Source organism: Amphiura filiformis, chromosome 14, assembly GCF_039555335.1.
Source record: "Amphiura filiformis chromosome 14, Afil_fr2py, whole genome shotgun sequence".
NCBI lineage: Eukaryota > Metazoa > Echinodermata > Ophiuroidea > Amphilepidida > Amphiuridae > Amphiura > Amphiura filiformis.
The window spans coordinates 33,439,965-33,453,814 of NC_092641.1; the positions used below are offsets into that span (position 1 = coordinate 33,439,965).

Here is a 13,850-nt window from a genome sequence, read left to right on the forward strand (position 1 = left end):
GAAAATTTGTTCTGCAAAATTTTTAAACCCCTTTGTATTTGAACCCTTCTAAAACTATAGAAATCCTTGAAAACTATTAGATGAATCCATCTAAATATTTTAGCATTAAAAATATACAGGTTTTTGACCCTTGCTCTATCTAATTATTTCAATTATACCTTTGGGGTACCAGGCTAGACTAGAAGAAAAGTCAACCTAGCCAAAATGTTTTTACCAGATGGACATTGTTGATGTTGTAAATAATTTAACTAGGAAAGACCTAGTTTTGACCAATGGTGCCAAAAATGTATTTCATAATGTTCTGCATGATTGTAATTTTTGTATAAATGATCGTCAATATCCCCCCCATTTCCCCTATCCTCAAATGTATACGGAGAGGTTAGTACAAATTGGAGTGAAGAAGACTGGCATGGAATACTTCGGAATACATTTAGTTTGTTTTAAAACTTGAAAAACAAAAAGCAAGATAATTATACTTTTATAAATGTTGATGTATGTGTTTGTGACATATTGCGACTGGCGATACCCAATTAGAATGAACAAAAGTGCATAAGCATTGGTAAAAGGACGCTGATAATGAAACCTTGAAAATAATGAATAATGAATAATGAAATAGTTGCCTCATTATGAGCTGAAAAAAATGGGACGCTAAACTCAACATCAAGTTTCAATAGCCTAAAGAGTATGAGTTTTTTGTACCCAAATTGTCACTAGTTTATTCCATGAATATACAAATATATATAACTGTGCCCTGATAGATAAGCAAAAGGACATGTGCATTTTCAATTTGTTTGCAACGGAAGAACAATTCCCACAAACGATTCCAATACCTAGTGGGGGTGTAACCCCCCCCACCACCACCACCACGCTAGGTAAATATACTTGGTTTTGTTGAAAAGCCGTGGTTTAAAAAAAAAGCAAGCTATGAAAATCCCCAAAGTTACCCTCATTTTACGGTACTGGGTCTCATATTGTTGCCTTGATCTCTTTTTTCTAAACAGCGAAATTGCAAATATTGCATTATGCATAATTTTTTTTCACAGTGTGTTTTATAGCAGGGATATGATTGTCTCATATCCCTGATCTCAGTGATTCATTATTAAATGATATATCAAAGTAGGCCTACATAAAGTACCTGATCCATCAAATACCCTTGGTGTAGGCCTACTTTTGTTCCCTACTGGAACAAAGCGCGAGAAAAATTGCAGGCTATTGTTTATTTTTGGCTCAAGTTCCCCCCCATGTCAAAATACTGTTTACCCCCCCCCACGCCTTTCAGAACTAAAATTTTGTGACCCTACATCATGATCATTGAACACTCCCTTATTAAACGTTAGAGGAAAATCTAAGACTGGAACAAGTCTAATTACTAATAATGCGTCGGCGCCGGGGAATTCCCGCATCCGCATCGATGACATAATCAAAATAAATAGACTCCAGTACTCGGTACACGTAAGTTCAACATGAGCGACTGCCTGCACTGTACTTGCTATCAGGGAATTTTATATAAAATCTTACATATCATCTGCAATTCTGAGAAACTTCTTCAGGAAATATGGAGTCCAACCTAACATGCTCAATATGTTTGCAGCTCTATGGTGATCCCGTAGCGCTACCATGTATGCATAGTTTTTGTAGAATTTGTCTCCTGGAATATTGCAATAGCATATCCAGATCTAGCAATGATGACAGAAAGGTACAAACATCATGTCCAAATTGCAAGAAGCTTCATTCCCTCAGCAAGAACATCATCCGCAGCATGCAGAAAAATTTTCAGTTGCAGAGTATTGTGGAAAGCTACAGAAAGCAGCAAGGATTAAACCTACCAAGTCCAGACTGTGACATGTGCAACGAGAAACCAGCAGAATCAAGATGCAGCAAGTGTGAGGTGTCCTATTGTCTTGGATGCCTCAACGTGTGTCACCCCCCTACCAGACCCCCATTTTCTACCCATAGTCTTGTTGCTATTGGGAAGAGTGCTACAGCCACAACCAGCGGCAATGGAAATGCAGAAGCAATGGAGGTAGGCATGAGAGGGAGTCATATTTTGTCAATTAAAACCACTACGATCTTATTAAATTGGTTAATTTTTTCAAACCTGATTTTTTGGCAAATTTAAGGTGGTATTGGAGTCATTATGAAAGTGCTCTGAGCATGTTTTTACAGACTAATTGAGTAGAGCAAAGCACACTTATCAATACCGGTATGCCTTTTGTTTGAAGCAAATCGGACATACGGTTTTCAAAATATATCAATTTATATTTTCTTTGTATCTTACTGTTTTTATCAATAATCAATAAATTAAAGGAACTAAAATGACTGGAGAAGCTCATTAACATACAATATTTGCCAATATTTTGCTAAAAATCCATGCATAAATGTTCAGGGTACTTTATTTTGCATACTTTTGCCTTGAAACATGGTCAAAGTGTTTCTAATATGTTCTAATGTACGTAGTATATAGTGAAGCCGCCCCTAATTTGCATATTTTCATAATTAATTAGCATTTATGCAAATTAGCTCATTAATTATGCTAATTAGAGGGCGGCTTCACTATATAATACACTGCAATATATTAGAAACACTTTGACCAAGTTTCAGGGCAAAAGTATGCAAAATAAAAGTACCGTACCCTGAACATTTATTTTTTAGCAAAATATTGGCAAAAATTACATATTAATGAGCCTTTCCACTCCTTTTAGCTCATTAACTATACTGATTATTGACAAAAACAATAGAATACAAAGAAAATATAAATTGATGTATTATGGAAACCCTACTCAATTAATCTGTTAAAACATCATTTTTTAATTTCTAGAAAATGCCTCCAATACCACCTTAAATGTTTACACATGTCCCCACTTAAACGGAATCAGCCAAACTTGTTGTTGTGTTCGACATAAAGTCATAATTCATAAAATTATGACTTTATGTCCTCCTATAGAACTGCATTTTAAACGGCCAAAATAACCAGTAGGGTTTTTCACTTAACCATGTTATTTCAGCTCAAAATGGACAGAAACCCTTCCCTAGTACTAATTATATTTCAGCATTTTGAGTATAGAATAACACTAAAATTTGATGGAAATCGTGGCCGTGAAGCAAGAGAGTGAGTGGATGTGGTGGAATGAGTGGGCCGGGTTGTGGGTGTGTGTGTTGGGGGGGGGGGGTTGGGCTGAGCAGAAGTATTTTATAGTTCCGTGTACTACGCTAGCCCAGTGATGAAGCCAGGAGTTTCTTCACAATGGGGCCGGTAGTCCGAGGTTGCTCAGACCAGACCACCACTATGGCCCCGTCACAGATGCAAATGGAAGAGATGATAGTGCTTAGGGACCATTCACAAACACTTGTTAGGGGGCCTGATGCAAAAAGGGAGGGGGCCTTAAAAAGTTAGGGGGGCTCTGAAAACAATGACCACAAATTTTCCTGGGAAAATTGAGTTATATGCATTTCTATGGGGTTGACCCATAATTTTCATGTCAAAAGGAGGGGGCTGAAATTTTTGAGATCTGAAAAGGGTGGCCCAAAAAATTTCCACGATGAAATTTTTTGCATCTGGCCCCCCCCCCTAACCAGTGTTTGTGAACGGTCCCTTATTTCCTTTAATATATTGACAGTTGACACACAAACACTTTAGCCTGCTGGATTGTGAAATAGTCCCATACATGATAGTACGTAATACCCACATCCTGTATCCTGTAATGACAATATCTTTAACTTCCGTTTTATTTGTATTCGCTTTACCCAACATATCTTTAAATTTTACAACCAAAAATCACATTTTCATAAAATAACTTTTCTTATTTTGTAGCCTAGATTTAAGAGTATAATCATGGGTAATTTCAATTGCCTGGTGCGTGTGATTAACAGAGATGGAGGTAGAACTTTTTGAATGACCCTCGTATTCTATCAAAAATGTATATGCGATAGTTAACTAATGACCTACCAAACGCACAGAACTCCCAACAAATTCAGAATTCTGCTGCCAGATTAATCATGCTCACTAAGAAACAGAGATCAATTACCCCAATTCTCTGTCATCAAACACAAATCAAATCACAAATCAAACAGGTTTGGTCGATCCTTCATGTAATTATTTCGTGTAAGCTAATCCTAACTCTAACCCTAATCCTAACCCTAAGCCTAATCATAACCCTAACCCTAATCCTAACCCTAAACTAATCCTAACCTTAACCCTAACCCTAAATTTGGTTTTCTGATCATCGGAGCTTCTGGTTAGCGGGTCATTTTAAATGAAAACAAGCCCGCTATTCAGGAATTCTGAATAGCGGTACTTCTGGGTGACATGTTTTGTGAATATTGGGCCTTCTAAGTAACAGGTCCTCTGAGTGACGGTTGCCCCATCTCAATGTTATGACAGCAATGGCTTATTATAGCCGTAAGCAGTGGTATAGCACTTGCCAGCACTTTTTCAGAGGGTGGCCAGCATCCCATGGGGGCAACACTTCTCACAGGGGGCAGCTCCCCCCTTTCCCCCTCCCTTGGCCACGCCACTGGCCGTAAGGCACAAGGAACATCATAGTAAGGGACATTGCAACCTCGTCTCTTCTGGCTATAGCTATGTGGCCTGTCAGGAGCTGGACGAAGATTAGAAGAGGGAGGAAGTGAGACTGAAATTTTGAAAAATGATTGCTTCTTGTGTTAATAATTTACTTTTGTTTTGTTTTTTAATAGATGTCATTGAGCAAGGATGGGTTGAGTAGACGGTCGAATGAGGTTGTCAACTCGCTTGGTGTACCTGCCAGAAAAGGTAATCCTATTTTTTCCTTTATCCAGCTCTGTAAACCTATCTATCTGCGTGATATTGTCACGGAGGTAAAAGTGCGTACTGTGCGTTAGTGTTATAGACTTGATGGGGAAGTCCTCTTCTTTTGGTCTATACGCTAGCGTGCTCGCCTCTTAATCCCAGGGTCGTGGGTTCGAGTCCTGGCAGTGGTTTGAGAAGGCGCAGGATACTTCAGTTTGTGATATAATCATAAATGATGGCAGCAGTGGTCCCTGGTATTTCGGAAAGGGTTAGGCATTCACATAATGGCTGGCCAAAGTTTTCCTTGTATCAAGGACGACCAGTTAGACAAAAAGGCGTAAGGACGCGCCTTACGAGGAGGGGGAGCATGTCACGGAGGTATTTGCGTTAGTGTCTGACAGGGAAGTTCTCTTTTGGTCTATACGCTAGCGGGCTTGCCTCTTAATCCCAGGGTCGTGGGTTCGAGTCCCGGCAGGACCAGAAGTGGCTCGAGGAGGCGCAGGATACTTCCGTGAGGGGTTTGTGACAATATCATGCTGTATTTCCTTCTCTAGTGTTTTCTGTTTCTGTTTATTTCAAAATTATTGACCTTCACCCTAATTTGATTTGATATACTTTCTCTGTATGTAGGTACAACTGGCAAATACTACTGTGGTCGGCGTGTATTGTCATGTTATTGCTGCAATGGCCATTGTGGACCAACCAATGGCTGTAACTGTGCGGACTGTCAGAAGCTGGATGAAGTGAGATTGAACTATGCTGGTGCACCTGCCAGAAAAGGTAATTATCTTTTTCCAGTGTCCGACTCTGTATTTCGTTGTGTTGTCTGCTTCTTCCACTTATTAAACCATCTTTATTATTAACCACATGAAGAAAAACATACAAATCCCAGATCTATACCAATCTTAAAGAAGGAAAATAATATTACAAATAGCATACTAGTATACAAATAAAAAAAAGACTTTCTTTCTACTCCAAAATCATTTTAACTTCACCATAATATGATTTTTAATACTTTCTCTGTATATAGGTACAACTGGCAAGTACTATTGTGGTCGGCGTGTATTGTCATGTTTATGCTGCAATGGCCATTGTGGACCAACCAATGGCTGTAACTGTGTTGACTGTCAGAAGCTGGATATAGATGACAGGAGAGAGGAAGTGAGATTTAACTCTGCTGGTGTTCCTGCCAAAAAAGGTAATCATGTTTTTCCAGTGTCCGGCTCTGTTTGTCTGTATTTCTTCCTCACTGTTGTTTGCTTCTTTCTATTTCAAAAATTATTTATATTCATGCACCAATAAGGCCAAAAAAAAAAAAAGGTTTGTCTCAAAGCTCACGAAATTTAAAAACAAATGCGAAATGCGACTTTTTTCCATGGTATTTTGAGAAAAAAGTCTGATTTTCACAGATTTTTTCTGGAAAAAACGCATTTCTTTTTTGTCAAATTGTGCGATTTTACAATCGCGCGCGCAAGCTTTGAGACAAACCTTCTTTTTTTTTGCCTAATAATGATTAGATGCAATTTCCCTGTATATAGGTACAACTGGCAAGTACTACTGTGGTCGGCGTGTATTGTCATGTTATTGCTGCAATGGACATTGTGGACCAACCAATGGCTGTAACTGTATGGACTGTCAGAAGCTGGATGAAGTGAGATTTAACTCTGCTGGAGCTCCTGCCAGAAAAGGTAATCGTTTTTTCCAGTGTTCATTGTGTCTGTCTTTTGGTCATGCTGTTTTTATTTCATTTCTTTTTTTCACTTTTTTCCCAAAATCTTTTAACCATAATTTGATTTGATACAGATGAGTTGTCTTCTCACGTCAATGCCTGACAGTATGCGCACGCATCATCACAATTTCCATTGTTGTTTGCCTGGCATCATATTTTGTTCAGGGCTCGTGTTTTTAAAACTCCCGCCACATCACAATAAGGCTATTGAACAGTGTAGTGGTTGGATGGGGTTCACTCGAGCATATCGATATACCAGTCCCTTGCCTTTGTTGATAAACATTGAGGTCACCTCATCTATACTTCCTCTGTATTTATAGGTACAACTGGCAAGTACTACTGTGGTCGGCGTGTATTGTCATGTTTTTGCTGCAATGGCCATTGTGGACCAACCAATGGCTGTAACTGTGTGGACTGTCAGAAGCTGGATAATGATGAGAGGAGAGAAGTGAGATTTAACTCTGCCGGTGCTCCTGCCAGGAAAGGTAATCGTCTTTTTCCCAGGGTCCAGTTCTGTGCTGTATTTCTTTCTCTTTGTTTTTAGCTTCTAATTCTATAAAATCAGTTATCTTCATGCACCAATAATGATTTGATGCAATTTAATTTCCCTGTATATAGGTACAACTGGCAAGTACTACTGTGATCGGCGTGTATTGTCATGTTTTTGCTGCAATGGGCATTGTGGACCAACCAATGGCTGTAACTGTGCGGACTGTCAGAAGCTGGATGAAGTGAGATTTAACTCTGCTGGTGCTCCTACCAGAAAAGGTAATCAGCTTTTTCCAGTATCCAGTATGTCGGTCTGTGCTGCATTTCTTTCCCTGTTGTTTCAACTTGTTTGCTTCTATTTCGAAATTATTTATATTCATACACCAATAATAATAATTAGATGTAATTTCTTTGTATATAGGTACAACTGGCAAGTACTATTGTGGTCGGCGTGTATTGTCATGTTTTTGCTGCAATGGACATTGTGGACCAACCAATGGCTGCAACTGTGCGGACTGTCAGAAGCTGGATTAAGATAAAAAGAACAGTCACTGTAAGACTTTATATATGTAGTTTTAATCCCGTTTAATCCATGGGCCTGTCAGGGAGGGAGAATCTCCCGAATTCCAAATCCAGGTCCATCGGTAAAAGGAAAGTAAGTTTTTATTGAACCATGTTGTAGAGTAAGTCAATAAATAAATGTATAGGATGAAGTTTGTAGAGCAATCTCTTACATGTTTCATTACCTTATTATACCATGTGTAATAGTTAAAAGTGTGATGTGGGCCTTCTGGCAGACATGCCTGTATTGTGTAAGGACTCATGCAGTGGTTTAGTGAATTATCTGATAGGACAGGTTGCCAAAATTTATTGGCTCTCCGTAATTCAAGAAGGACCAGGGATACTTTTGCCGTCTTTTTTATTTCATTTTCCATGATATTGAAGATGTTTTTTCGTGGTTTAACTACCACCACATCACAATAAGGCTATTGAACAGTGAAGCGGTTGTATGCAGTTCGCTCAAGCATATCGATATACCAGTCCCTTGCCTTTGTTGCTAAATCAACTCTTCTATACCAGTTGATAACATAAAACTTTTGTCTTTCAGTTTCTTTTGTTTACTTTTTTTATAAAATCTTTTTGGTTAACAAAGTTTTCCCCATTATTGGCCCACATGCATAAACCCAGTTTTAATGATGGGGTCTTGCAAAAATAAATAAAAATGGGTTTGTATATCTTCATATCTAGTTTTTGAAAATTAGTAAGCATTTGTTTATTTGTCCAAAATATTTGGGACAAAATCATGCTACTTAATCATTTTTTCCAAATTCGAGCGCTTTAAAAAAAATCTTTATATGTCCCAGTTGGATTCTGAATATGTATACCGGTACTTTAGACCAACAATAATGAGACCTAAAATTTCCTTGGACCTTTACTGTAATAGGTTAGCATATTTCTTTTTTTAAACTTAATTTTCAATTTAGATGTTATTTGTGAGCATGCAAAAGTATGCGGCGTTTTGAGACTTGCTTTTTTTGTTACTTTAGCCTAAAAGGAAGATTTCATAGTGTCAGTGCAGTATTTCTGGTGACTTTCAGTGATTTTGCAGAAGCATTTTTTGGTTTCAGTTGTTCAAATTTTTTTGATTAAAATTTAATTAGTTGCTTCTAATACATAGCTTAATTTGTGTGCATTTTGCCCTAAAGGTCCCTTACGACGTTCTTGCACTGACATGACGATTTCATATCCTTTATTACTTTATGTAGAAGATAGTGTATATAATTATATAATGTTTATATAGTGGTCCAAGTACTTTTTCCTTCAGGTCATTGTGATCCGTGCTCATAACCAAACTATACCCTTAAGGGGTTACTACACCCCTGGCCAATTTTGTGCCTATTTTTGCATTTTTCTCAAAAATTATAGCGCATTGGTGACAAGTAAGATATGTATATTATAGGGTAAGATATGTATATTATTGGGGCAAGGACTACAACTACTGCACTGAAAATTCAGCAACTCAAGACAAGTAGTTATTGATTTAATGATCAAATATTGGTTTTCCCTCATTTTTGACTGTAACTCCACAACTATTGTCTGTAGTAGTTGTAGTCCTTGCCCCTATAACATACGTATCTTACTTGTCACCAATGCGCTATAATTTTTGAGAAAAATGCAAAAATAGGCAAAAAATTGGCCAGGGGTGTAGTACCCCCTTCATATAATTTAATTACCATCTAATGTTAGTTTTGACTGCTCACCATATTTTTTCAAAACTTTCTGTCTAATGTTGTCATTTGTTATATGACAAAAGAATACTTCATAGAGACCGCCTTTTTTGTATTAATGATTTAATGAAATGAAGTAATCAGCAAACAGTATACATAACTGTACTTTCAAGTAAAGGTATTTACATTGATAATTCAGCTTGACAATTTTAAAACATTCTAATAAAATTGAACTTGTCTTGCTCAATAAATTGCAATTAATAAATAAGTTAATAACTTAAGATTACATAATTATTAATTGACACTTTTCAAATGATTTTTTGTCAATTGTGTTCAATGGAACTTAAATACATCAAGTACAATTGAACTGTTTGCAGAGAAGATGCACTTTAGCCCCTACACTGGGTAAACAAGGGAAGTGGGTTCTGATTGGTTGCGTTGAATCACGCTCTGAAAAGCTTTGGTATATCCACACTTCATTTGCTAACCAAGCTAGAACATCGCATAATCTTGGCACGACCCTGTTATTTTCATGCGGCAAATTGGGCACAAGAGCCGTTCTTATATGGCAGCACTTGCATGTCACACTTTTGCTGTCCAATGATTTACACAGACCATTCCATATAACTTTCCTGCACACACTCTCCTGAGCATGATACTCTCTCCTGAGCATGATAAAGTTTTATTTACAAATAAATGTGGGATTTCCCATTACAAAATTTTACATAATATACCACCAGGCAAAACAGGTTTTAAGAACATCACATAAAGTTCAGGGGAAACCCCGCAGGAAACGCAGTGGATATACCATTGGTATTACTGAGTAAGCCATCAGCCAAGATGGCATGAGTCTAAATATTTGTGAGTATTTGAGGATAAGTCCATCAAAACATCCTTGATATTAATAAAACATGCAATCCTACAAATGCATCTATTTCATGAATTTCAATCAAATTCAACTTCACTTGCTGAGTAAATTGCAATAAATAAGTTCATTAACATAAAAAGTATACCGTCGTTGGGCAGGAATAACAAGTGTCAATGGCCCCTGAACATGTTTAAAGCAAAACCTCCCATGTAACCTCTTGGCAATTTGGTTTTCAACATGTTCAAGGGCCACAAGATTTTCCCTGCCAGACAACGATATTACATTGCTATTCAAAGGCACTGTTTTGTTATTCAAAGGCACTGTTTTAAATATTGTGTCATAACCTTTTTTTAATTTATTTTTAATCAAATGATCTATGTGTACAGGAGGCATTCCAGATATTTTGCATACCCCCTATCCCAAAGATAAAATTATGAAAAAAAAAAAAAAAAAATAAGTAGTATATCCTACAAGTGGTGTCACAAAACCTTGTAGGATTTCCTTCAGTCCCCCACAACATAGTGGGAGTTTCCAGACCAAAAATTAGGTTTATACAAATACATGAAAAAAGCTATAGAGCTATCAAAACATGAAATAATTCTCAATATCATCCGTTGGGCTTTGGATATTATTCTTTTGGTATTTCCATGACAGGAATTTTCATGCAATATTGACCACAAAAAGGTGTATCAATACAAAGTTTACATGCAGATCTACAAATATCTACTATGATTTCTTTGTTTGTTAATATGTGACGCGATCAAGTTAAGGGGGTACTACACCCCTCAATAAATTTGTGACTATTTTTGCATTTTTCTCAAAAACTAAATAACACACTGGTAACAAAAGTTATGTATATTATAGGGGCAAGGAATCTAATTACTACACTGGAATTTCAGTTACCCAAGACAAGCGGTTTGTTATTTATGATAAGAAATAAGGTACCACTAGGGTGTACCTTGTTTCCTATCATATATACGGAACCGCTTGTCTTGAGTCACTGAAATTTCAGTGCAGTAATTGGATTCCTTGCCCCAATAATATACATACATTTTGTTACCAGTTTGTTATTAATTTTTGAGAAAAATGCAAAAATAGTCAAATTTATCACAGGGGTGTAGTACCCCCTTAAATATAGTGTTGTAACCTTTTATTTATTTTTTAATCAAATGATCTATGTGTACAGGAGCCATTCCAGATATTTTGCATACCCCCTATCCCAAAGATAAAATTATAAAAAAATAAAAAATAAGTAGCATATCCTACAAGTGGTGTCACAAAACCTTGTAGGATTTCCTTCAGTCACCCACAACATAGTGGGAGTTTCCAGACCAAAAATTAGGTTTGTACTTCTAGGAATTGGAATTTATACAAATTCATGAAAAAGCTATATAGCTTTCAAACATAAAATAATTCCCAATATCATTGTTGGGCTGTGGATATTATTCTTTTGGTTATTTCCATGACAGGAATTTTCATGCAATATTGACCACAAAAAGGTGTATCAATACAAAGTTTACATGCAGATCTACAAATATCTACTATGATTTCTTTGTTTGTTAAATATGTGACGCGATCAAGTTAAGGGGGTACTACACCCCTCAATAAATTTGTGACTATTTTTGCATTTTTCTCAAAAACTAAATAACACACTGGTAACAAAAGTTATTTATATTATAGGGGCAAGGAATCCAATTACTACACTGAAATTTCAGTGACCCAAGACAAGCGGTTCAATACTTATGATAGACAAGGCGGTTCTCGAACCACGAGTCTCGCCTGCTTTTGTGACCGTCTGCTTTTGCGATAACTGTTGGTAGAGAGGTAAATGAATTTGGCGGTTATCGGCTGGGCACGATTATCTGGCCGATGGTAACTGTACCCACCAAGTTTCATGCCCATGCAACAGTTTTTACTAATATGACCTCAGATGACCCCTGGTGGCCCTGAAATGACCTTCTAAAATTTGGGCTCTAAATGTTGACTGTACCCCTCGTGCTAAGTTTCATGCCCATAAGACAGTTTTTACTAATTTGACCTCAGATGACCCCTGGTGGCCTCGAAATGACCTTCCAAAAATTTGGCTTTAAATGTTGACTGTACCCACCAAGTTCCATGTCCATCCAACAGTTTTTACTAATTTGACCTCAGATGACCCCGAAATGACCTTCCAAAAATTTGGCTTGAAATGTTGACTGTACCCACCAAGTTTCATGTCCATACGACAGTTTTTACTAATTTGACCTCAGATGACCCCTGGTGACCCCAAAATGACCTTCCAAAAATTTGGCTTTAAATGTTGACTGTACCCACCAAGTTTCATGTCCATACGACAGTTTTTACTAATTTGACCTCAGATGACCCCTGGTGACCCCAAAATGACCTTCCAAAAATTTGGCTTTAAATGATGACTGTACCCACCAAGTTTCATGCCCATACGAGTTTTTAATAACTTGACCTCAGATGACCCCTGAATGACCTCGGATGACCTTCCACAAATTTGGCAAAACCAAAGAACTATTTCATCAAATAAATCAAAACAGAAAGATGCTTCCTTTACGAGTTATCACTCATTGAAAGTGCTACTTTGCTATACTTTACATGGAAAGCGACTATCTTAAAGTCGTCATATTTCCTTAATTACATGACCGATCAAGCTGTTATTGGGATATGTGATGCACAGTTGAAAATTAATTATTAAAAGATTTGGTGACCTCAGTTGACCTTTGACCTTGTATGTGACCTTTGACCTCACGAAATTGGAAAAAGTATGTTGCGCTGAAAATCAAATTTGGCAATACCAAAGAACTATTTCATCAAATAAATCAAAACAGAAAGATGCTTCCTTTACGAGTTATCACTCATTGAAAGTGCTACTTTGCTATACTTTACAAAGAAAGCGACTATCTTAAAGTCGTCATATTTCCTTAATTACATGACCGATCAAGCTGTTATTGGGATATGTGATGCACAGTTGAAAATTAATTATTAAAAGATTTGGTGACCTCAGTTGACCTTTGACCTTGTATGTGACCTTTGACCTCATGAAAATCTAATCAGGTCGAGTACCTCTGGCCACGCAACTCCCCGCCAAGTTACGTCACTGTACCCCATACGGATCTCCAGATAATCTGTTCACAAGGTATTTTGCTCATTACGCATATATTATGCAAATTAGGTACTTAATTACCATATTTTACGCTCAAAATCTAATCAGGTCGAGAACCTCTGGCCCCGCTTACTCCTCACCAAGTTACGCCACTGTACCCCATAATGGATCTCCAGATAATCTGTTCACAAGGTATTTTGCTTATTACGCATATATTATGCAAATTAGGTACTTAATTACCATATTTTACGCTCAAAATCTAATCAGGTCGAGAACCTCTGGCCCCGCTTACTCCTCACCAAGTTACGCCACTGTACCCCATACGGATCTCCAGATAAGCTGTTCACAAGGGTTTTTTGCTTGATACGCATCAAATACGCATAAATTATGCAAATTAGGTACATAATTAGCATATTTTGCGCTGAAAATCTAATCAGGTCGAGAACATCTGCCCACGCTTACTCCCCACCAAGTTACGCCACTGTACCCCATACGGATCTCCAGATAAGCTGTTCACAAGGTTTTTTTTGCTTGATACGATCAAATACGCATAAATTATGCAAATTAGGTACTTAATTAGCATATTTTGCGCTGAAAAAAATCTAATCAGGTCGAGAACATCTGGCCACGCTTACTCCCCACCAAGTTACATCACTGTA

General features: G+C 37.4%; 1 protein-coding gene across 2 annotated transcripts; it reads left to right on the forward strand.

Annotated features, from left to right (window-relative positions):
- The first annotated feature begins 1,440 nt into the window (after positions 1 to 1,440).
- Positions 1,441 to 10,207, forward strand: LOC140169984 (uncharacterized). 2 transcript variants are annotated; one of them, XM_072193295.1, is made up of 8 exons: positions 1,441 to 2,023; positions 4,696 to 4,771; positions 5,399 to 5,548; positions 5,799 to 5,966; positions 6,307 to 6,456; positions 6,818 to 6,982; positions 7,116 to 7,265; positions 7,408 to 10,207. In XM_072193295.1, exons 1-8 carry the CDS (start codon positions 1,556 to 1,558, stop codon positions 7,518 to 7,520), a joined length of 1,440 nt encoding a protein of 479 aa, XP_072049396.1. In that variant the 5' UTR covers positions 1,441 to 1,555; the 3' UTR covers positions 7,521 to 10,207. The 2 variants fall into 2 exon arrangements, with proteins under 2 accessions (XP_072049396.1, XP_072049397.1); XM_072193296.1 differs by lacking the exon at positions 7,116 to 7,265.
- Positions 10,208 to 13,850: the final 3,643 nt, after the last annotated feature.

Coding starts and splice junctions, on each gene's coding strand:
- LOC140169984 (XM_072193295.1), top strand. CDS start 1,556: ATGGAGTCCAACCTAACATGCTCAATATGTTTGCAGCTCTATGGTGAT. Junction 5,549..5,798: donor TGGTGCACCTGCCAGAAAAG/GTAATTATCTTT, acceptor CTCTGTATATAG/GTACAACTGGCAAGTACTAT. Junction 5,967..6,306: donor TGGTGTTCCTGCCAAAAAAG/GTAATCATGTTT, acceptor CCCTGTATATAG/GTACAACTGGCAAGTACTAC.